The following is a 23,489-nucleotide window of genomic DNA, read 5'->3' as shown; positions in this document are numbered from 1 at the left end:
CTAAAGGCTGATTCATTTTTTTTCACTCACCAGTTTTCTATCAGCACTTGGTCATTTCAAAATCCACATACACGAGCTTCAGTGCCGTGAATGGTTTCACCATTCTTATTGACGTCACCTAATTTACCTGTTGTCACATGCTTTCTCCAGACTTTGTCATCACTTGTGATCCTGCTCTTCCTCTAAACACAATATGAAGAATTCCATACCTTGACTAACTCTTCTCTGAACCTTGCTAGTCCTGTCCCTCTGGACCTTCAGGAATTGTTCCCTGTGAGTCTTGACTTCTCTCTCTTGAGGTACTTGGTCTCTGTAACCTCCCTTCTTTGACTCCTTCATAATGAAAGATACCTGTGTTCTTTCTTGAGTTTTCCCCTGGCAAGTTGCTTCATTGGACATGCTCAGCTCTCTTTGTGCTTTCGTCCAATATTGATGCAAGTCAGTCTTGTTTATCTCCCTCTACCGGGAAGTGTTTGACCCCAGATTACCCACAGGGCTGCTGCGGAGGCTCTGGATATTGCTTAACCAGGGAGAAGCAGACACGTATTTTCAAGGGAAGTTTCCAGGGCCACTAGGCTTTCCCTACCTCATTGGACTATGACAGTTTTCAGATTCATTCTGAAAGTGGATAAGCTCTTCTCACTAAGTCATTTCTTGACTTGAACTTATTTCTGGAGAGACTAGATACTGTATAATTCCCATACCCTTGCAGCTAGACAGATTTTTATTAGCTGGTAGGCCAACAAGGACAGATTTTTCCCTCATGGACTTTGGATCCTACCTCCTGTTCCTCTGGTAACATTAGACAGGCCCTCCTTAGAATTTAAATTGCAGTTTGGGGATTTAGCTCAGTGGTAGAGTGCTTGCCTAGCAAGAGCAAGACCCTGGGTTCAATCCTCAGCTTAAAAAAAAAAAAAAAGAATTTAAATTGCTTTATGAAAAAGTGGAGGTATCTGGCTCTATGGAGGTCCACTAAGGCCAAGCTTCATCATCCTGGTCAAAGAACAAAATCTAAGTTATACTTCTTGCCCTGGGGAGGCCTGACGTTCAAAATGACCTCCTTTAAAGAGTTAATCTAGGTGCCCTGTCAGTCACTGGGCCAGTAGTCCATTCTTTACTCACTCCCATCTTGCCAGAAATCTGATTCACCCAGGCAAGGGGTGGACTAATTAGCCTCCTAGTGAGATAGTCTATCCTACCCAGAAGCCCCTTCTCGACTCTGTGGTTTATGGAGCCACCGCCACATGGCCTGTTCACTTTTCGGAGTCACTCAGAATATCACAACTTTTCTTTTTCTCTCCATGTTGGATATTGGCCAAAGCTTAAGCATGATTTCCTTGGCAATCTGGGTTTTCCCAATCTTTCTCTGAAGTTCCCCTTCATCTTCTACTGTTCAGTGGCTTGCCGACTGCCAAGTCCTTGCCTTCCTCTCTTCCTCACTCATCTCTCCCTCCAGGCAGCTGTGGAGATGTACTACTTTCCTGCCCTGGTGCTTTTCTCTCAAATTCCAACAAAATTATCTTTCTGGGTCTCCTTTAAGATTCTTTTATTAAGACTCAGAACCTAGAGGGAAACCTCAGTTTCCCAGGTAACACTGGCTCCTTTTGTTTAATGGTATTTTTCTTTGTTTTCTCTTACAAAAGGAAATCAAGAGAAACTTCACTGTGCCCTATGGGATGTTGACCAGGGAGGGTGGTCTCTTTGGTCATGGCTGCTCTTCTTATTGATAATGTAGATGCAGATGGCCAGCAAGCAAACTATTTCTTAAGAAGAGAAGTATTTGTGCTGCTGAAAAGCTAGCTGGTCTCATAAATTGGAGGTGCTTGGTGTAATATTCAAAATATTTTTTACATTAATTTATTTGTGTGTGTGTGTACACATGTGTGTATGTGTGGGCACGTGTGTCACAGCTTAGGCATGGCCATAGAACTTGCAGGGGGTCAGTTCTCTTTTTCACCATATGGATCACAGGGATCAAACTCAGGCCATCAGGCTTGGTGACAAGTGCCTTTACTCCTTGAGCCATGAACCAGGGTCAGGGGTGAGGGTTTTTGTTATTTGTTTGTTTTCCAGCTTGGAGATATTGAAGAACCTTTTAAATGGTATAGCCAACTGTCTGCCAGACTTGGGCATATGCACATTTTTGTTTTGAGTTGTGGGGCACTGCTGTCATTACTGGGGTGTTCCCAGACAAGAAAGCAAAGCCCATGGGTGGTAAAGGGTGCAGAGATGAACCACTCAGGAGATGACTTCAGGAAACATCATCTGCTTTATTACATGTGACAAACCACTTATATAATGGAAGGAAGCCAAATCAAGCTCTGAATTGTCCCAGCTGTCTAGGGTGGGAGAACTTTCCAGAATGCAGCCCAGGGCTAGGGAACTTAGGCAGCACTGCTGAATTGAGGCAAGAGAGAGAGGAATGCAGAGTGTGTGTGTGTGTGTTGGGGGCTCAGATCCATAGGTAAAATGCTTGAACATGGGATATGATCAAAAATTTTCAATGTGGATACCTGAGCTGAATCAGCCTCCTCAAGATGCCAGGTAAGAAAAGCTTGTAGAGGAGAAAATTGATTATCAGGGGCTGTAATCTAGATAATTAATGGAATACACACACACACACACACACACACACACACACACACACACACACACCCCATTTTTCTTTTTTTAGACAGAGTTGCTTTGTACCCTGGTTGTCCTGGATCTCTCTCTGTAGACCAGGCTGGCCTCAAACTCACAGAGATCCACCTGCCTCTGCTTCCCAAGTGCTGGGATTAAAGGTGTGAGCCTCTACTGCCCGGCTTGTGGTACCATTTTTACAGCTCATGGTATGAAACTTCAAATAGACAATTCGCAAAGCTAATGTGGATAAAGTTCCTCTTCAAGGGCTGTGGACTGAGGTTGGCTGTCAACTTTCCTACATTAGGACCTCAGGTGGCACACTTTGGTGATATTTTTTACTAGTTTAGTGTAGGCGTGGCTTAGAGAATGCTAATAATTTTATAGAGAAATGTCATGGGAAGAAAGTTTGTAAAAAAAAAAAAGCCAGATTTAAAATCAATATGACAAATGTTTTTGCATCATTATTTACTTTCACGTAACATTTGTTCATATATCTAAGAATTAAATAGATAGTAGCAACCTTTGCTCTGTGTGTGTGTGTGTGTGTGCATGTAGGTCAGAGTACAGTCCTCACATCCACTTTGTTTAATGTGTGTGTTTTGTGTGTGTGTGTGTGTGTGTGTGTGTGTGTGTGTGTGTGTGTGAGAGAGAGAGAGAGAGAGAGAGAGAGAGAGAGAGAGAGAGAGAGAGAGAGAGTCCTCACACCTTGTTTTGAGGCAGGGTGTCCTGTTTGTTGATGACAAATCATGCTAGCTAGCCCAAAACTTCTGCGGATTCTCCTGCTTCTGCTCCCACTTTGCAGTCAGAGTCCTGGAGTCATAGATGCATTTGCATCCAGCTTTTATGTGGGGTCTTTGAAGTCAAAATACGGTCCTCATGATTGTGCAGCAGACACTGTACCCAAAGCCATCTCCTCAAGTCCCGTCCTCCTCCTCTTCATCACACTATACTTAATTCTTATATATAGGAACAAACTTTTCTTGAAAGCAGATAAGAATTAAGTAGATAGTAGCAAGTTACATATTTGGGTCAACTTTCTCATTGCCCTATCAGAAATTCTGCTGCTCTTGATGACTTTGTCCTTCATTGAGAAGGATGGCTTATTTTGTACAATTGGGCAATGCTAAATGTTGACTGGCTGCATGGTGAACTTACTGTGGCTGGCATGTGGAGAACTAATCTCACTACATGGGTCAAGTTGGTTGACAGTGTTGTTCAGCATTACATTAATTATTAGAGCAGGGTTGAACTTTCCCAGGAACTGTGAGTTAGCCTATTTTTGCCTGTGGTTAGGTAAATACATATTATGCACTTTTAGTGACCCCCCCTCCACAACTTTTTTTTTTGTTATGAATGACCTTCTTAACTGTGGTGAATAATTATTGCACTGAATTCAACTTTCTTTCATTAATTAATTAATTAATTAGAGACAGGGTTTCTCTGTGTAGCTTTGCACCTTGCCTGGAACTCACTTGGTAGCCCAGGCTGGCCTCGAACTCACAGAGATCCGCCTGGCTCTGCCTCCCGAGTGCTGGAATTAAAGGTGTGCGCCACCACTGCCTGGCCTCAACTTTCTTGACATTGATGTTGCCATTCAGCTTTATTTTGATTCATCTTGAAGTAGCATATGTTTTTCTAACCATCTCCTGTAGTAAATTTGAATTTTAGTGTTAAAATTGATTTCTTATGGGAGGTTTATAATTGGGTTTTATTTTTCACCCAGGTTGCTACTGACTGCCTTCTAAATGAGATATTTAGACTGTTTGTATTTAATCCCACCAACTCTATTCTCAAGCCTTCTGTCTCTTTTCTCATCCTATTATTTCTGGTCCTTTTCTTCTTTTCTCCATTCTTTTTCTTCTTCTTCTCTTTTCAAGACAGGGTTTCTCCATATAGCTCTGCTTGGCCTATAACTTGCTCCTAGACCAGGCTGGCCTCAAACTCGGACATCTATCTGCCTCCAAGTGCTGAGACTAAAGGTGTGTGCCACCACAGCCCAGCTACTTTTCTGTATTCTTTTAGTTTTTTGTTTTGTTTTGTTTTGTTTTTAATGATTCCCATGTAATCTGCTTTGTTGCCTATTAGCTTTGTCTACATGACTAATTATTTTAGTGGCTTTTGAATTATAGCATGTCATAGAATCTAAGTGACCCTGTACTACTTTGTATATCATGAAACATTTCAACTGTACACTTCCAGCTGAAGTATTCTTCCAAGCTAGGTTGATAATGCGCCAGGCTTTAGTATACATCACACCCTGTAAATACATGGTTGCCTTTTTTGCTCTAATCAGCCAATAAATAATTATCCTTGGAGTTAAACTTCATTCCTTTGTGTGACACCAGATTTCAATCTTCTTTTATTTTCTGGTGTCCAAAGCCTTTCTTTAGTATTTTTATGGTGCAGATCTGAAGATGATTCTTTAAGTTTAGGTGTGCCTGCAAAGGGTCTTTATTTCATATTTGTTTTTAAGGATATTTTCATGGTGGGTGGTGTCTTAGAGCTATGGCTTTTCTTTAGTTCTAACTGTTAGTGTCTTGTTGATAGTACCTTGATAGTGAATCTGCTCTCTTGTATTTGTTTTTCCTGATACAGCCCTGTCTCTAAGCTGAATTTGACATCCTGCTTTCAAAAACCTGTCCAGTGTTCCCCAACCCATGCTCATATGTTGCTCTTATATTTAAATACAGGCCTGAAGTCATAGATGGTTTGCGTCTGGCCCCCCTGAAAGACAGTTTTCAGACTGTCCCATGCAGCTGTGGTGTTCGGGACTGTGACTGTCATGTGGTAGTGCCAAGAGCCAAAGTCAACCACTCTCTTCTGATGTACTTGGAAATCACATCTGCTGGAGTGACTTTTCAGTCACCTCTCATGACAGTGCAGCCCATGCTTGCTGGTAAGTTGCACGTCAGAAGGACAATAGTCCTGAGAAATCAATCACAAGGAGGGGTTGACAGGTTGTTTGTGGGTTAAAGATCTTCACTGGCTTACATCATTTTGATCAATACTGAAGATCCTGGTAATGTAGTACTAGGGTATTCCAGGGAGCTTCTCCAGTTCCAGTGTTCACAGTTGTAAATGTCTCTAACACTAGTGATGAAGCTGTCCTTTGAAGCAGCTGTGGCCTCTATAAGTCTTGGACTTAGTGAATGGATGTGTATTATTTGACTAACACCTGTTTACATCTCAGATGTAGCACGAATTTTAAAAGTTCTTATTAATAAAAACAAACCCAGTACCAGTTATTGGGGTGAATGCTGGAAGATCAGAGAAGCAGAACAAGCCACAGCTACCTCATCTTGCCAATTCCTCAGCAGATCCTGTTTCCTCAGACTAGAAGCCTCTGAGTCCTCATCCAAATGAATCTCAGCTGATCTGCTGCTCAAAAGCCTAAAAGCTTAACCAGGCTCTAGTTCCTGGTCCTCACGCCTTAAATACTTTTCTGCATCCTGCCATCACTTCCTGGGATTAAAGGGTCTTGTTTCCACGCCTGGCTGTTTCCAGCGTGGCTTAGAACTCACAGAGATCCAGACGGATCTCTGTCTCTGGAATGCTAGGATTAAAGGCGTGTGTGCCACCAATCTCTGGCCTTTATATCTAGTGGCTGTTCTGTTCTCTGACCCCAGATAAGTTTATTAGGGTGCACAATATTTTGGGGAACACAGTATTGCCACACTCAGATAACTATTTCTGAAAATTACTAAAAACATTTCTACCTGAATATTCCTCCAAGAAATATATCTTAGTAGTCATGGGTGGAGGGACTATTTTAGGGGCTGGAGATACCGTGAGGAGCAGGGCAGGGTTTCTACTCACACAGCAGGCCTTTAGTAGAGGCAACAGTTGACTAGTAAGCAGTCAAGCCATCCACTCCACAGCCCGAGTACAAGACAGCCTCATGTGGGTGGAGCACCCCATTTTCTTATTGCAGAGATCCTCCATCCTCCTTTAATAAATTTAAATATTGAGTTCATAGATATGAATAACATGTGTAGGTATTAAGTTACTTTCTTAGTTTTATATGCACGCTGATGTACAATGTGTTCAATTGTATGTTACTTAGCAGCTTTACTATTTTTTATTTCTGTTTTCTGAAATGAGAACATGCAACTCTTCATATGTGTGCATGTGGGTGGGCAGGTGCATGTGGAGGTCAAAGGTCAATGTTCGGCTTCTTCCTCTATTGCTCTTCCTTATTTTATTTATTTATTTGTTTGTTTATTTATTTATTTTTATGACAAGGTCTCTCACTGAGTCTGGAGCTCCCAATTTGGCAAGACTGATTAGGTAATGAACTCCAGTAATCCACCTATATTTGGCCTCTCAGCATTAGGATTATAGGTACATACCACCATGCCTGGGTTTTATGTAGGTGCTGGGGATCCAAACTCACATGATAGGCACTTTATCAGCTGAGCCATCTTCCCACCCTCTGAGCAACTCTCCACATTTGCCTTTGATTTATGGATCTTGGTGTCACTGGAAACATTTTTCCATTTACCTGTGACAATTTTCCACACAGTTCCAAATGTTGCTTCTTTTCGTATGACTTAAGATGCCACCTTAGCCAGGCGGTGGTGGCGCACGCCTTTAATCCCAGCACTCAGGAGGCAGAGCCAGGCAGATCTCTGTGAGTTCGAGGCCAGCCTGGGCTACCAAGTGAGTCCCAGGAAAGGTGCAAAGCTACACAGAGCAACCCTGTCTCGGAGGGAAAAAAAAAAAAAGATGCTACCTTTGAACCCTTGTTTAACATTCAAGTAGTTTGTTCTTTAGAGACACAGGCATGACTTTTTTACAAAATAATGATAATAATACCCAAGCAATTCAATTGTGAAATGTGTAGCTGGAGAGCGTCTCTCTAGCCCCCGCCAAGCCCTATTAGTTCAACAACCCACTTAAAAAGCACACAGACATTCATATTATTTAAATTGCTTGGCCATTAGCTCAGGCCTATCATTGTCTAGCTCTTACTCTTATATTTAGCCCATTTCTATTAATCTATACTTTGCCACGTGGCTTGTGGCTTACCAGTACCTTATCTCTTTCTTGTCATAGCGGCGGCTGGCAGTATCTCCCCGCCCCAGCCTTCCACCTCCCAGAATTCTCTTCTCTCTTGTCCCGCCTATACTAACTGCCTGGCCACTGGCCAAACAGCATTTTATTTATACAGAGCGATATCCACAGCAGAAATGTCATGGGGAAAAAATGATAAAATATTTATTTAACAGCATATGTTTATCTTTGCAAAACTTGTTATACCTGGTAATTTAAAAAGGCACTTAGATCAGCATTGCATTTAATTTGTTTCCCAAGTAGAGTAGTTAAGGGAAAGTGTGACCACAGAATTTATATATATTTGGAAACTCTTAATTCTGTCCTAATGCAGAGATAATTTTAGGGAAAGATCAATTTCTTGTATTTGAACATAAAATATTCAAAATTTGTAAATGCTGTGGAAGAATTAAGATGTATTATGTGAGAGTGTTGGTACAGGAATTATTATTTCTGTTATGATGGTTGTGGTGGTTTGAAAGAAAATGGCCTCCCAAAGGGACAATTAGGAGGCGTGGCTTTGTAGGAGTGGGTGTGGCCTTGTTGGAGGAAGTGTGTCACTCTCAGCTGCTGATTTCCTAGAGTACTTGAATGTGTGCATGCACACATACACACACACACACAAATAAAAATAAAATAGATTTTATAAAATAGTCTAAGTATGAATTTGTGATAAGCCTCTTGAACTTTAGAAGTTAATGCTTTTCAATATTCTACAATGTGATTTTTAATGGCTGCTTGCATTTCCTTTATAATGTGAACCATAACTTATTAAAGTAATCTTTACCTGCAAGATATTTAAATTGTTTCTTCACATATTTAAAAGGTTTTCTTATTGGTTGAAATGGTCATGTACTTATATATGCACATACACATACAAATGTTAATATGCACATGTACACTTGAACTTATATTTACCTAGTTTAAATCCCCATTAAGCTACGAGACCCCACTCCTAAGCCCAGAGACAGTCGGGGCCTTGTAATGGTACATTATTGCATGGGAAATTCATTTGAGTTGAGTAGGTGTATTTGGATTGTTATTTTGCATGAGTAGATATGCTGACTCTTGCCGAGGTCTGTGCATTTTCTGAATATTGTTCTGCACACTGCTGTTGTCCTCATGACCAGTGAAGCAAGCACAGTGACTGAAAGTAGGCAGAGACTCCATGTAAGTTTGAAAATTACTAGGCAAAGTGAAGCTAGGCAGACATTTTATAGAAGGAGATTACATTTATCAAAACAATCCCATTTACTGGTTTATCGTCTTTTCCACATAGGGAAAGAAAGACAGTGGTTTGCTGTGATAAGTATGGAACAAAGGACGGGTCCATCATGCATCTCTGCTTTACCTCAGTAATTAGCCCTCAAACGATTTAACTTTTTAAGTATTTGAAAGGCAAGCTATGCTGGAAGTTCATTTCAACCTCATTTTACTTACATATGATTGCCACGAAAGTTGCCTGACTTGAAAGTCTTTTTTTCCCTCCTTAAGTGAAACCTGATCCACCATTGGGTTTACAAATGGAAATCACAGATGATGGTAATTTAAAGATTTCTTGGGACAGCCCAACGGTGGCACTGTTTCCACTTCAATATCAAGTGAAATATTCAGAGAATTCTACAGTCATAAAAGAGGTGAGTATATTTTGGTAAAGAAAGTGAAACTTTGAGAAGCATTAGAAGATCCCTATGTTTCTTAGAAATTATCCCTGCCTGTGCTTTCTAGAAAGGATTGAATTATATCGAATATTATACATCGAAGTAATTTATCCACACCACAGAAAGTCCAGTTATAAAACTGTAACATAACCAACCGTTTTCATCTGTAGAGTGCTGCTGATTTACATTGCATTCTTACTTTTCCATTGCTCAGTGTGTTTACACATAACATATGCATTTGTGTTGTGAAGTCAGTCAGCATTCTCTTTGACCTTTGCTAATGTGTTTTTGAGTGCCTGTTTGTTGCCAGGAGCTATTCTAGATGCAGCAAGATACCTTGGGATCAAAGAGGATGAGGAAAGGTTGCATTAGTAAGTGGAGGCTGGGGCATGCCTTGTTGAGAGTGTGATCTTTGAGCAAGGACTTGGAGGAGATGGCTCTCCAGGAAACTGGATGTCGAGTAGGGGAGCAGCAGTACAGAGGCCAGTGTGGCTGAACTGCCAATGAGAACAACTGGCAGTGGATGACATCAGAGACAGGAGTGGGTGGGGAGGAGGAGGGAATGGCCTGTGGGGTCATGTGAAAGCTTCCGTAGCACATAGTGAACCAAAGTGTTGCATCATTCCAAGGTAGAAATCAATCTTTTTAGAACTGCGTTACTCTTCTGAGGCCTTATTTTTACAGAGAGCAGTTTGGGAACCCTTGATGTCGGATGTATAGGTGCAGAGTTGAGGCTGCCATGAGATACTTTCTCATAGTCAGTCAGAAATCACAGGACCGTAAATATGAAGGTCCTGATAGTCTTCTAGTATTAATTAGTAAGTCAGAAATCACAAGACTGTAAATATGGAGGTCCTGATACTGTTCTAGGCATACCTTATGCTTTTCATGATTTTTAACCTATGACCCCTTTGTTCCTCTCCCAGTCTTGAAGAGAGCAGGGAATTCAATTGAAGCACATTAATGGAAAATTGAATGTGCTGCACAGGAAGATCCTAGCTGGAGTGTGTTTTCTACAGGGTTTGGCCTTGGATGTCTTCCCCTCTGGTTTATAAATGGTGTGTTGACTCATGCCCTGTAGTTCAGGGTCGGGATGTAGCCTTCAGGATCAGGACTTCAGTATCATTCATGGCCTTCTTCTGTGGAGCTTTCCTCTCTAAGACTCTTACAGCCCTCTCCACTCCTATGCATATTGTTTTCTACCAGATGTATGCAAAGTGGCTGCAGGATTCCCAAAAACTTTGGCACCATTTCCACCAAATCCTAAAGACCATATTGGAATTCAGATTCAGTTGCTACTCGTTAATTGTCACAATTGTTTGATCTACAGGCTCTTTAAATTTATACTGACAGATTTGTTTTTCATTTGGTCATTGATTTCCATTTTAATTCTGTAGCTGGACAGTTCATCTGTAAGATTATACTTCTTTGAGATTTGCTAAGGCTCACCTCTTATCAGTTTTGGCAAATGTTCCTCACCAACTTGATGTTCTACTCTTTCAACCTAACATTGAACAGGCTGCTGAAGTTGTCTCAGATCCTTTCCTGTTGGTACACAGTGTGCTTCCTGGATCTTCATACAAGGTTCAAGTGAGGAGCAAGAGACTGGATGGCTCAGGAATCTGGAGTGACTGGAGTTTGCCTCGAGTCTTCACCACACAAGGTAGGCCTAGCTTCTCCGGAAATAGTCTCCCAGTCCTGACCTTCCTTGCCATGGGTATATCATGAACATCTTCAATTTTTATTTTCCACAATTAGAGGGGAAATAATATTAACATTTTATCTAAAATTCATTTTGGAGACAAGGTCTGGGTATATAGCCTAGGCTGATCTTGAGTGCTGGGATTATAGACATGTGTGCCTATGCCCTGCTACATTTTTACACAAATCTTGAGAAGGCTAATTTGTTAATGAAAATTACATCAGAGTTCTTATACATTTGTTTCCAAAACACCCTCTTATGGAGTTATTTTTTTAATATGAAAAAGAGAAATATTTAGGCTGGGCACTGTGGCCTATGCCTGTGAATTCCAGGATTCTGGAGCATGAGGCAGGAGGATTATGAGTCCAAGGCTGGCCTTGGCTGCATAGTGGAACACTTCAAAAAGATAAAAAGTTAATGTGAAATTTCCACTTTAAAAACCTAGAGTGTATACCACTTATGTTGTTAATTCTTTAACTTATGTTTAGAATCCAAGTGTATTAATTTGAGATGAACGTGTTAAATGCTTACTTTTAGAGGTGTGTGTGCACATGTGAGTGTGTATATGTGGGGGGTGGGGAGAGGGGTGCCTACAGAGGCCAGAGGTTGACTTTGGCTATCTTCTTCTACCTTCACCTTATTATTTGAGACAGGGTCTCTTCCTGAACCTGGAGCTTGCTGATTCAGCTGGGCTAGCTGGCTGGGCGAGCCCCTAGGCTCCTCCTGTCTGCTTCCCAGTGCCCAGATCACAGGCTTTGGTTATTGTGCTCGGCTTTTTATGCAGTGCTGAGGATCTGAACTCGGGTTCTCAGCCTTGTGCAACAAATACTTCCCATACTGGGCCTTCTCACCAGCCTGCTTTTGGAGTTTTCAGAATGAAGTCTTCAGACTTTCAGAGCTAGCCTTTTAAAAACAAAACAAAAAACGAACTGCTTGTGTATTTTTTATTAGCTATAATTAATACAGGGAGAGGGGACAAAGAACTCACAGGCCACACAATATCATGAGATGCATTACAGGGGAAAGAGAAGCATCTTCATTAGCAACATCCCAGAGTCTTGGTGCATGCATTCCTGGGGAGGGGGTGGACCTCCAATTCCCGGTAGAGGGCATTCACTCATGAAGAGAGGCATGCATATCAGTGTTCCTTGAGCAGGGGCAGGTCAATTGGTGGGCCTAAGAGTGGTCTCAAACCAGGTAGAGGAATTCCAGTTCCTGGAGGTGGGGCTACAGGTAGGGATGGAGTGCCCCATCCTGGAGGGTACCAGGGCTCCCACAGTGCCGGCAGGAGCAGCAACAGCAGCAGCTGCTATTGTGTCTCTTACTTGGGTGGTCATTACCTGGTGGGATGGACTCCAGTCACTTAGATAGGACCAGGCGATCCAGTGAAGGTCTGGGGATTAGGAATACCAGTTGCTCTTCTAACTCCAGGACCTCTTGTAGTCCCACCAAATAGTACCCGAGCAATGCTAAGTATTTTTAGAGGAGTGGACCCTTCACAATAGTGGATACCATATTTTCCCCTTGTGTTGACATCAGACCCCGAAACTGTGGGTTGTTTTTTCCTTTATTCCCTTACTCTGACTATTTTGCATTCTCTGGTTTGATCCCTGGATTCATCATAACTCAGAAGATCAAATCTGTATTCATGTCAAAAGCCATCAAGGTGTCAGTAAAGATCCAGCCATTTTGGAGGATACATCTCATTCTGTAGTCAGTGTGTGGCAATGTCTTGCCACCGTTTCCTGTAGATGTGATTGCTGTTCCACAGCATCTGGTGTCAACAGTAAAAAATTGATTTTACCATCAGATTTTTCCTACCAATCTGCAAGCTTGGTAGAAGCTTTTCATACTGTGGGTGGGTCCTGTTCTTTTCTTGGAATCAGCTGCCTTGATGTTCCTAACTGCTACAACAACCTGTTGGTATCAGCTAAGAGTGCCCCGGCATAGCTCTACCTGGAAATCCACCCCAGAGCTTGTTACTACTGAGAACACTCTGAGTACATCTGACACTCTTGGGTGCTCACTGAGGCTGGCTGACATTTGACCCAGACTTCCACCTCTGGCACATGCGATTCAGCAGGCCTTTTCGGGTGTGAGTGATCTCCTGGGCTCTCCATCTGGCTGCAGTGACTCACAGACCTGTATGTCTGACATCCAGCCACACTCTCCTCTCTGCCTACTTTCAAAGTTATTTTTAACATCAGAGAAACTGTGGTTTGTTCACAGGTTCCTTGGAGAGGTGAGATGCAGCATTTTTCAGAGCCCTGAGAATCTTGTGCTGTTGCCAACCCTGCTACTGTTGAGTTGTGATTTTAGGAAGACACTCAATTGTCCTTTGGTAGTCTGCTCGTTCAGCTTTCCTGGAGTTGATTTACTCGAGTTGATTGTGGATCCACAGAAACAGCAATGTAAAACATTGAGCACCGTCAATCTATTTCATTCAACAAGTTTCTTATTGATTACATTGTATCAAAGAAGTGTTAATTAGTCAGAAAGCAAGTTGCATCAATGTCTTAGAAGCATTGATTTTGGAGTCTGCCAGTTTACACAAGGGCCATCATTATGATTTCTTTGGAGAGGTTCTTAATCTTTCTGTGCCTCCGTTTCCTTGTCTGTAAGATCAGGATGTTTTTATATGGATGGCTTTTGTATGGTGAAATAACACAGTGAAATGTGTGTCATAGCACCTGACTCTTAACAGACATTCAGCAAACATCAGATGCCGTCTTAGTTTACGAGTTCACAGCCCATGTGTTCAGAATCTCAAAAGCTAAAGAGCTGGGAAGAGCGTCACTAATTGCTTGACACAAAGTAAGAACATGAGAGGGAGCTAAACCAAGTGTGGAACAATTAGTTCAGCCTGGGAGACCCGGGTACCTGGCATGAGGAGATTTAGATGGAGATTTTCTATCTTTATTCCTCAGATAACTTTCTACTGTCCCCATGTGTGTGATAAGAGGCTGATGATTCAGCTTTGGAACTTTATGGTTGGTTCCTAAGGGAAACCAAATCTTTTATTAGCAGGTCTTACTGACTAGCTGTGCCCTACGAGTCACTTGGAGGGAATGAAAACCACAGTATCCCAGGTGCAGGCTTCTGTGTGGTGCTGTGGGGTCAGGTGGGAAGCTGTGCAAAGGAAATAGAAGACCCCCATGCCTACCGGCACTGAAAGCTGTCTTTATTAGCCACTGGGCAGTGTGCTTAGCTTCTATAGAAAGATGTTTCTTTATTTTCTTGTTTTACTTCATAATTAAAATGTAAAACTTCCCCCTTCAAGAAAAAGAGGCAGCGCTAAAAGAATCAAAGTTGCTTTTCAAAGTTTGCTGGGATTCAAGGCTAAATATAAATGCTTTTCTAGAAACTTCATATAATATACTAGCTTGTTGCGTTTTGTCAAATATTTGATCTCATTCAGTTTAGGTCTTTAGATGGATATGTTTTCAGCTCTGTTTTTCTTTACAATGTACATCAATATCTGCACGTTTATATTTGCTTGGTTTTTCAAATGCCAGCTCATACTTTGCAGTCTTACATAATATGGTCATGTGGGGGTCCCTGCAGGTGTGGAGATAAGAATGAAAACCCGGTGCAGATTGACTTTGTCAACCTGAGTCAGACTTCGGGGAGTCTGATACTAGGTAGTTCATTGTCAGCATATTTACAAGCACACATACACACACACAACCTTATCAATTAGCTTGTGTAATAGTCAACCATGTGACTATTAACAGCTAGACTTTTATTTATAACTCAGGTGTCTCTCTCGACTTCAGACATCCTGAACAGAAAAATATGGGGGCGGAGGAAAGTGGGTAAATAATTAATTACCTTCTAGTCAAAATTCCCCCAAAACTTAATTGTAAAAAATGAAAAATTAATTTTGGCTCATATTTTAGGTTTTAGTTTTGACCTTGTTGCTTTGAGCCTGTGACAACACACTTCATCAGCAGTAGGAGCCTGCAGGAGAGGAGATCTGTTCAGCTCACTGCTGCCAGAATGCAGAGAAATGAAGAAGGAGCCTGGGTCCCAATGTCCCTATCAGGGGCACACTCCAAATGTCCCGACTCCTTCCACTGGATGGTCCCTCATGAAGGTTTTATAGATCCCAATAGCAGCACAGGCTGGTGTCCCAGCCTTTAGCTTATGGGCTTTTGGAGAAATTTAAAGGTCTCAACCATAATGCTGCCTGGTAATCTCTGATGGCTTAGCTGCCTCTGAGGGCTAGTAGGTGAGGACTAAGAGAAAGAAACTCACTATATAAGAAACAAACTAAGAGGCTTGCAGTGGGAACAAAAACTAGTCCACTTAAGAAGCTCCCCCAAATATTTCTCTTTAGAGTATTATCCACTGTGCTGACATAATGGCTGGTGATGTGTGCTGAATCACAAATAATCTAGATAAGCAGGCTCCAACTTTTCCCTTTAAAGAAAATTCAGCACATCTGCTCCTAGAATTAAAAAGTCCATTTTCTGGGATTGTGATAAACATATTCCAAAAGAACTTTACCTAAAAATGCTTTGATTCATGGTCTATATCCTTTGAGTAATCAATATCATTACTATTATCACTAGAATATCTCCTTTTAATAAAATTCATTAATGTAGATATTGTGAAGTTATCAGTGGTTTTTGGCCATATAAAGAAAGTCATTGCCAGGCAGTGGTGGTGCACGCCTTTATTCCCAGCACTCGGGAGGCAGAGCCAGGTGGATCTCTGTGAGTTTAAGGCCAGCCTGGTCTACCAAGTGAGTTCCAGGAAAGGCACAAAGCTACACAGAGAAACCTGTCTCGAAAAACAAAAAACAAAAAAAAGAAAGTCATGGCTGTCCTATTCCTCAAACTAAATTTTGCATAATATTTACTAGTACGATATTTGTGCTCTTTTGAAAAGTAAGTATTTAGCATTTGTTTAATATGTATGTTTCATCAATTTTTGGTATAAATTTATAGATAGTCACTTTTTTGTGTTTAAGCCTAGATTTAAGCATTTAATCAGTCACAAAACATACATATTTTAACTTTATTTCTCAATTAAGCCTCACTAGATGAATTTGATGTTGAAATACCTTGAGGTTTTAAAAATAATCTGTAAATAAAAATGCTTAATTTATGAGAGTTACTCTGTCCCTTTCTAGAAAATAAGAGTAGCTCTGAGGCTTTGAGACTGTTCAGTAGTGAGAGTGTGGTACACACTAAGTAAAGTTAGCCATCTATCAGGTGTGTGACAGGCATAGGTCAGCAGGGAGTCCCATTCATGTGAAGGCTGCATGTCCTTGAGGCTGGGATTACAGTCATGCCCATAGTCCAGTGCTTCTGCCCAGTGCGATCCTGTTTCTGTTTACCAGTTAGTGCCAGTGTCCAATGTGGATGGTACATATAAAACCATCAGAGTAAATTTGTCATGATATTACTGAGCAAACTATTTTACCCATTTCTTTACCCATTTACTAGAAACTCTCATAAGTATGAAAAAAAAAAACCCAAAAAACCCACAATAGCAGCAACCCCCTTTCCGTCAGGATTTGGTATCATAGTGATCTGTGCTAAGAACATGTGCTTTGTTTCACCAATTCTCTTATAATTTTAAAATTACATTTATTTTTGTATGCACACATAGGCCATGGTGCACATGTTGAGATCAGAGAACAACTTGTAGGAATCAGTTCTCTCATTCCATCATGGGGGTCCTAGGAATCAGACTCAGGTCATCAGGCTTGGTGGCAAGTACCTTTATCTGCTAAACCATCTCACTGGTCCTTCTCTTTTCTTTAACGTTTATTTATTTAGTTATTTTTGTATGTGCCCATGTGTACACATTCAGTTTTAAATAGTTTGGTAGAAAATTAATCATTGTGGAAATAAATGATACTCCATTTAGCTAATTTTGCCTGTCACTTGGAAAATGACAGTTGCTAAAACACAGTTGTAATGAATAAATGACATGTTTAGAAGCGTGTCATGGTGTTCAGGGAGGCTCTTTTCATTGAGGGCAGGGGACACTGGGGCTCTACAGGGCTGCCCAGAGCATCAGCCAGTTTCTCAGTGCACTTACTTGATTTTGGCAGGGTAACTGGGAATGTGGGGATCTCTTTGCTGTGGTACAGGCTGCTCCCATCATGGTTTCTGTTTCCATCTGAATGCCCATCTTTCCTTCTGTGTTACAGATGTCATGTACTTTCCACCCAAACTTCTGACAAGTGTTGGATCGAATGTCTCCTTTCATTGCACCTACAAAAATGAAAACCAAATTATTTCCTCAAAACAGATAGTTTGGTGGATGAATCTAGCTGAGAAAATCCCCGAAATACAGTACAGCGCTGTGAATGACCACGTTAGCAAAGTAACTTTTTCCAACTTGAAAGCCACCAGACCTCGAGGGAAGTTTGCCTATGACGCAGTGTACTGCTGTAGTGGGCAGGAATGCCATCACCGCTATGCTGAATTATATGTGATGGGTAAGCATCCCAAGGCCTCGTTCATCCTGTCCCACAAGATCGTTCGTTGCCATGAACTGTGTTAGAGCCCTATGAAAGATGTGAAGAAAATGTTTTTCATGATTTTTGGTGTTTGTACTTCATATTAATATTTTAATGTGTTTTAAATAGATGTCAATATCAATATATCATGTGAAACTGATGGGTACTTAACTAAAATGACTTGCAGATGGTCACCCAGCACAATCCAATCACTTGTGGGAAGCACTGTGCAGTTGAGGTATCACAGGTATGTATTGTGTTTGCTTCTTTGTTTTTCTCTGGGCATAGCTCAGTTAGATTTTCTGTTAATCTATTAGGATAGCAGAAATCTGGTACATTTTTCTCTCTGAGCAAAAGTTTGAATATAATATATAACTTGTTAGAAAAATTGTGAGGAATTACATAAATTGTAATCTTTGAAAACATTCACACCTGAGGCCATATATATACACATTGTTTCCTGGGATTGCATTTTGACTCTTGAGTGACATACAAGAGAGGCAAAGAGATTTATTTCATATGTGGTATATTTAGGCTCAGAGAATGGGCTAAAGTAGTCTGTGCAAAAAAAAGTTGAACAACATTCAGCTAAAGGTCAGTATTTTAGGAAAAAGAAGCAAAGGGACAAGATTTTGCAAGATGGGACTGCTTTTTAGAATGGAGTGAATTAATTTAGGATGCAAACAGTGGTTAATAAGGGGTAACAGATTCTATTAAAAAGAATTGTGTGTTTATTTATTTTTACCTTTCTTTGTATTTCCCTTGTCTTGACATAGCATGAGTCCTAAACTGTGTCTCTGTTGAGAGGATAAATGCCTCCTTGTTTTTAGAGGATCCCATGGTAGACGTCCAGTATGTTTGCTACTCTTATAACGCTATGCTCTGATATTTAAATTTGTATTGGAGAATCTCAGTTTGTGCAATGTGCCCATTTAGTCTTAAAAAATCTAAAATTTCAACTTGGAAAATATATCTCTCCTCTCAAATCCTGTGATCTGAACTCTGTCCCTCATGATCTGGGTTGACGCCTCTACAGTATTGGAAAATAATGGCAATTTCCATATTTCCTAAATGGGAAAAATTATTGTCTTTATCTTATGTGCTATGAATATTTTTTAAACCAATTGAAAGTTCGTGATAGGCCATTTTAATTACATGTCTTCCCATGCATTTTCACATGCAAACATATGTTTGCCAAAGGCCATTTTATAAGCCCCATGGCTCATTTCCCGTCCTGACATTCACTGGATCATCATGTAATAATCTACAAATACTTAGTGAGTTTTTGGACCTCCCAGGTGTTAATTTCCTCGTCTGTAAAATTCCAAGTTGTTTGTAAAATGGAGAGAATGGTAGGATTCATATGGTTCATAGGGGCAATTAATGGCATTTATTGGCAATTAATGGCACTGTAGTTAAGTAACACAGTGTCTCCTAGGAAACATTGCACTGGAGCAATCAATTATTGTGAATTATTGGTTATTGCTGTCATGATGATGATGCTAATCGTTCCAAATTAGATCTTTGCCACTGTGTCTGCACTGCTATTTTAGTGACGATTACAAATCCCTCTGTCATTGGTATTTCTCATTCACCACTGGTTATCTGAACACACACACACACACACACACACACACACACACACACACACACATACACAGATGACCTTGAGCAGAAAATACTACAAAGATGGTAGATAAGAAAAGATTTTAGTATTTTCATTTCTTTTTCCTTCTCATTCTCATCCCTGTAGAGAGAGTAGTCAGAGCTTTCATCATTTAAATACCATTTTCAGAGCAGTGTCAGAAGGACCACTTCAAAGAGAGGAAACACACTGTGTTCTGTGAGGAAGTAGGTTGGTTGAGACCCCTAATGTTTAAACAATATTCATTTCTGAGAAAATGAGTAATATACTTCACAACCATTCATGTATGGATCAGGATTTGGCATTTATTTTCATTACATCAGTTTGGACTGGAAAGTATTAGGGCACTGTCAATCAAGCCAAATGTTCCCATCAGTTACATTCTCACATTCTTTTGGAATTTAACCCACTGTTTAAAGTGAGAAGAATCTGCTTTCCTCCCACCCCAGAGGTACCCCCGGTCCTGTTTTTGATCCTTGTTGCTACAATCATGTCACCGATGCAAGCCTCTAGTACAGGGGTTCTCAACCTGTGGATCCCAACCCCCTTAAAAGCCTCTATCTCCTGGCTCAGTGGTTAAGAGAACTGGCTGTTCTTCGAGAGGTCCTGAGTTCAATTCCCAGCAACCACATGGTGGCTCACAACCATCTGTAATGAGATCTGGTGCCCTCTGCTGGCCTGCAGGCATACATGCAGGCAGAACACTGTATAATAAATAAATCTTGGGGCTGGAGAGATGGTTCAGAGGTTAAGTGCACCAACTGCTCTTCCAGAGGTCCTGAGTTCAATTCCCAGCATCCACATGGTGGCTCACAACCACCTGTAATGAGATCTGGCACCCTCTTCTGCATACATAATAAATAAATAAATCTTAAAAAAAAAACTCTATCTCCAAAAAATACTTACATTGATTCATAACAGTATCAAAATTACAGTTATGAATTAGCAACAATATAATTTTATGGTTGGGATGCCCACAACCTGAAGCTGTACTGAAGGGCCAGAGCACTCGGAAGGCTGAGAACCAGTGGGCTGGTGTAACCTCCCTTCTTGTCAGCTCTTCGAGTTTCCTTCACTCCTCCTTACTCATACAGCATGTTTATAGTTACTGTTTTTAGGAAAGACTAAGATCCCGAGAGAGCTAGGCACCCAAGAGTGCCTTTCTAATAAAAGCTCCCATTTTCAGACAGAGAACACAATCTCTTTTGAACAACAAATCAGATTTCTAAAATATCTTCGTCCTCTTATTAATACTGCATATTAACTGGATTTTTTTTTTAAAATATCTTTTAAGGAGCAGCCTGTATTGTTCCGATAGTCCATCTATTCATCCTGCATCTGAGTCCAAAAGCTGCATCTTGCAGAGGGATGGCTTTTATGAATGTGTTTTCCAGCCCATCTTTCTATTATCTGGCTACACAATGTGGATCAAGATCAACCATTCTTTAGGTTCACTTGACTCTCCACCAACATGTGTCCTTCCCGACTCTGTAGGTAGGTGTATTTTCCTTAGATTTGGGTGCCATTTTCTAATCACACTAGATTTTGAAGAAAAAAAAAAGATTTTGTTTATAGAGGAATTGGCCTTAGGAAGGTCTCTAGTTTTGAGTTTTTGTTACCATTTTGAGTCTATTTTATACTGTCTGTAGCAGGTTTGTTTATACATATGGATAACAGATTCATAGCACTTGGATACTTCCATGCAACACTTCCTGAGTTGCATGTGCTACTGTGAGCACAGTTTTGTGAGGTTTTTACAACATATAAAGGATCCCTGTAGTGTAGTTCTGAAAGCACTGGCTATTTTTATCTGAAAGTTTCATTTGGATAATATAAGCTGAGTAATCATATTTCAAGACTTTAATTTGGGATTCTGGGTAAGAGACATTTGAAATATCTAAAGAAAGTGAAGAAAATGGACAAAGATGATGAGATCTGTAATGATAGTTATTGATAATTATGTATTTTTTTTTTTAAGAAGTACCCAGATCCAAGGATTCAAAGAACCTTTGAGATATTTGATGAGCTAAGTGGTGGTGGCGCATACCTTTAATCCCAGAGCTTGAGAGGAAAAGGCAGGCAGATCTCTATGAGTTAGAGGCCAGTCTGGGCATAAAGTGAGTTCCAGGAAAGGTTCTAAAGCTACACAGAGAAACTCTGTCTCAAAAAATAGGCGGGGGGGGGGGAGTGGGAGAGAAAGAGAGAGAGAGAGAGAGAGAGAGAGAGAGAGAGAGAGAGAGAGAGAGATATTGATTGATTGATTTGATGTATTCTTCCAAAGTCATTGTGGAATATTTGAAAAATGACCCATTTCTGGTCATTTATTTTGTTGCTATACATTATTTTATTAGGAAATTATGTCAAAAATCAGTATATTTTTCCATTAATCAGCACACATTTGAAGTAGAATCTATTTTTTTAATATAGGATGAACTCATTTTAGTTATTAGATCTGTTTTCCCATATAAATGCTCAACTGATTAATTATCTCTTCTGTTGCATGATTCCATTGTGTTTTTACTGCAATTGGTACTTTTCTGTTCCTCAATACTCTAGGCTAATAAAGAGCCATGAACAGTCACACACAACATGAAGCCAGCAACTGCTCTCTGGATAACACTGAGTGCTTTGCTTCCCAAAACTTAAAGAATTTTAAATCATTTTGCCTTAGGAAGAGAGCAATGTGGAAATGAAGCTTTCGGATGTAAATCTCAGCTCCACCTCTTCCTAGCTTTCAAAACTTGGATTAGGCATGTAGACATTCTGTACCACCCATCAACTGTGTGTGTAGCTCTTTATACTCCCTTGATGTGTGCATCACTGTGGGCTGTGTGTGCACTATCTCTTGGTAGTCACTGAATCCATCCATGTGATCCACTGAACCACAACCAAAGAATCAATTCCTATATTGTCTTAAATATGGACTTTCTTAAAAAGAAATGGCCTTTCCAGAGATGAAAGTTAGATCTTATGGGGTTAGAAATGGATACTATCATGAGCTATGAGGAATTTAATGATCATGAGAAACTACATACTAATGGCAAGTTCAAGGTGTTTTGTCCTGAATGGCCTAAAGTACTAGTGTTGATTGCTTAAATGATTAAAAAGTACTGCTCAAACAAGAGGCCACACTTTTTACACAGTGGTTGTTTTTAGAAGTGAGACTTGGAGGAGGAGAATGATGGCAAACACTAATGTTGTGCTAATCCAGGTATTCTTTGTTCTCTATGAATCAACAGGGTCCTGACTTACAGAGCTTGAGGGAGTCAACAGATTTTGGGAGTAGATCACGAATGTCTTCAGAGTCTTTTCCTATCTTCCCCCATACAACACCCTATCTGTGGTTTTTCAGTTTATGGGTTGGTGGGTTTCTTTCTATTCCTTTCTGTCACTAGAATTGTGTACTTCATATTCCAGTCAAAGGCCATCTCTCTTTGGATAGTTCAATGGCAGAGGTACCCATCAGAATAATTTCCAAGAAGAGGAGAACCCTGGCCACCATCTTAGAGACCTCAGGCTCTACCTGGTGTTAACCTGTTAGATGATAGCTCATGGCAGCTATGGAGGGGAGCTGAGGGGAGCTGAGATGGGGGTGGGGGATGATCTCAGGAGAAAAGTTCTTTACCAGCTGGTGTGGAAGTATAGTACTTAAGAATTTTAGCACATTGCTATGGCAGCTGAACCCATTGCTCCATTTAGGGGTGTCTTCTACAAGTAAAGACAAGATTGATGTGGTACTGTGAAGTTCATGCTTGATGTCATGATGCTATTAGGAGATCTAGAGGCTTAAGCTGTGTTTGGACTTCCAGGTTCTAGTCCAACAAGTCACGTTGCCTTATAGTCTTATTATTAACAAAAATGGCCCTCCATGGGAAAAATTGATAATGTTGGGCAAATGCACATTATGGATGTAAGTCAAAGTTAGGTCAAGAGCAGCAACATAAGATGTTAAAAAAAAAAGGTAGCTGGTTGTAGTGCACACCTTTAATCCCAGTGCTAGGGAAGCAGAGGCAGGCAGATCTCTGTGAGTTCAAGACCAGCATGATCTATGCAATGAGTCCTAAACTATCCAGGGCTACAAAGTGAGACCTTACCAAGACAAGAGGGCAGGGAGCGGGGGAGGGAGGTGGAGGAAGAAGAAACAAGGTTGTTGTGAGCCACAGAAATATGAAGTAGGAATTCAGTTGTCAATGACAAAAGCTAATATCTGGAAGAGTAGGGCTCTTCCAGAGGATAAAGCCAAAATTCAAGGTGTATTGGTGATCCTGGCTTTTCAATATGTTAGCTGTATCCTGCAATGAATTCCTGGTGTGCTATTGTAGCTTT

The 23,489-nt window shown here is 40.7% G+C and overlaps 1 protein-coding gene across 1 annotated transcript in view; it reads left to right on the top strand.

The window, feature by feature from the left end:
• Positions 1 to 23,489, top strand: part of Lepr (leptin receptor) — an 88,293-nt gene that overhangs the window by 27,191 nt on the left and 37,613 nt on the right. Inside the window, exons 5-10 of the mRNA XM_036177185.1 lie at positions 5,316 to 5,521; positions 9,172 to 9,314; positions 10,857 to 11,001; positions 17,207 to 17,497; positions 17,648 to 17,765; positions 20,458 to 20,657. Coding sequence (XP_036033078.1) covers positions 5,316 to 5,521; positions 9,172 to 9,314; positions 10,857 to 11,001; positions 17,207 to 17,497; positions 17,648 to 17,765; positions 20,458 to 20,657 — 1,103 coding nt within the window. The remainder of the gene's footprint in view (positions 1 to 5,315; positions 5,522 to 9,171; positions 9,315 to 10,856; positions 11,002 to 17,206; positions 17,498 to 17,647; positions 17,766 to 20,457; positions 20,658 to 23,489) is intronic.

Source organism: Onychomys torridus, chromosome 2 (genome assembly GCF_903995425.1).
Source record: "Onychomys torridus chromosome 2, mOncTor1.1, whole genome shotgun sequence".
In the NCBI taxonomy this organism is placed as follows: Eukaryota; Metazoa; Chordata; class Mammalia; order Rodentia; family Cricetidae; genus Onychomys; species Onychomys torridus.
The sequence above is the reverse complement of the archived record's forward strand: the minus strand, read 5'-3'. Positions and strand labels throughout refer to the sequence as shown.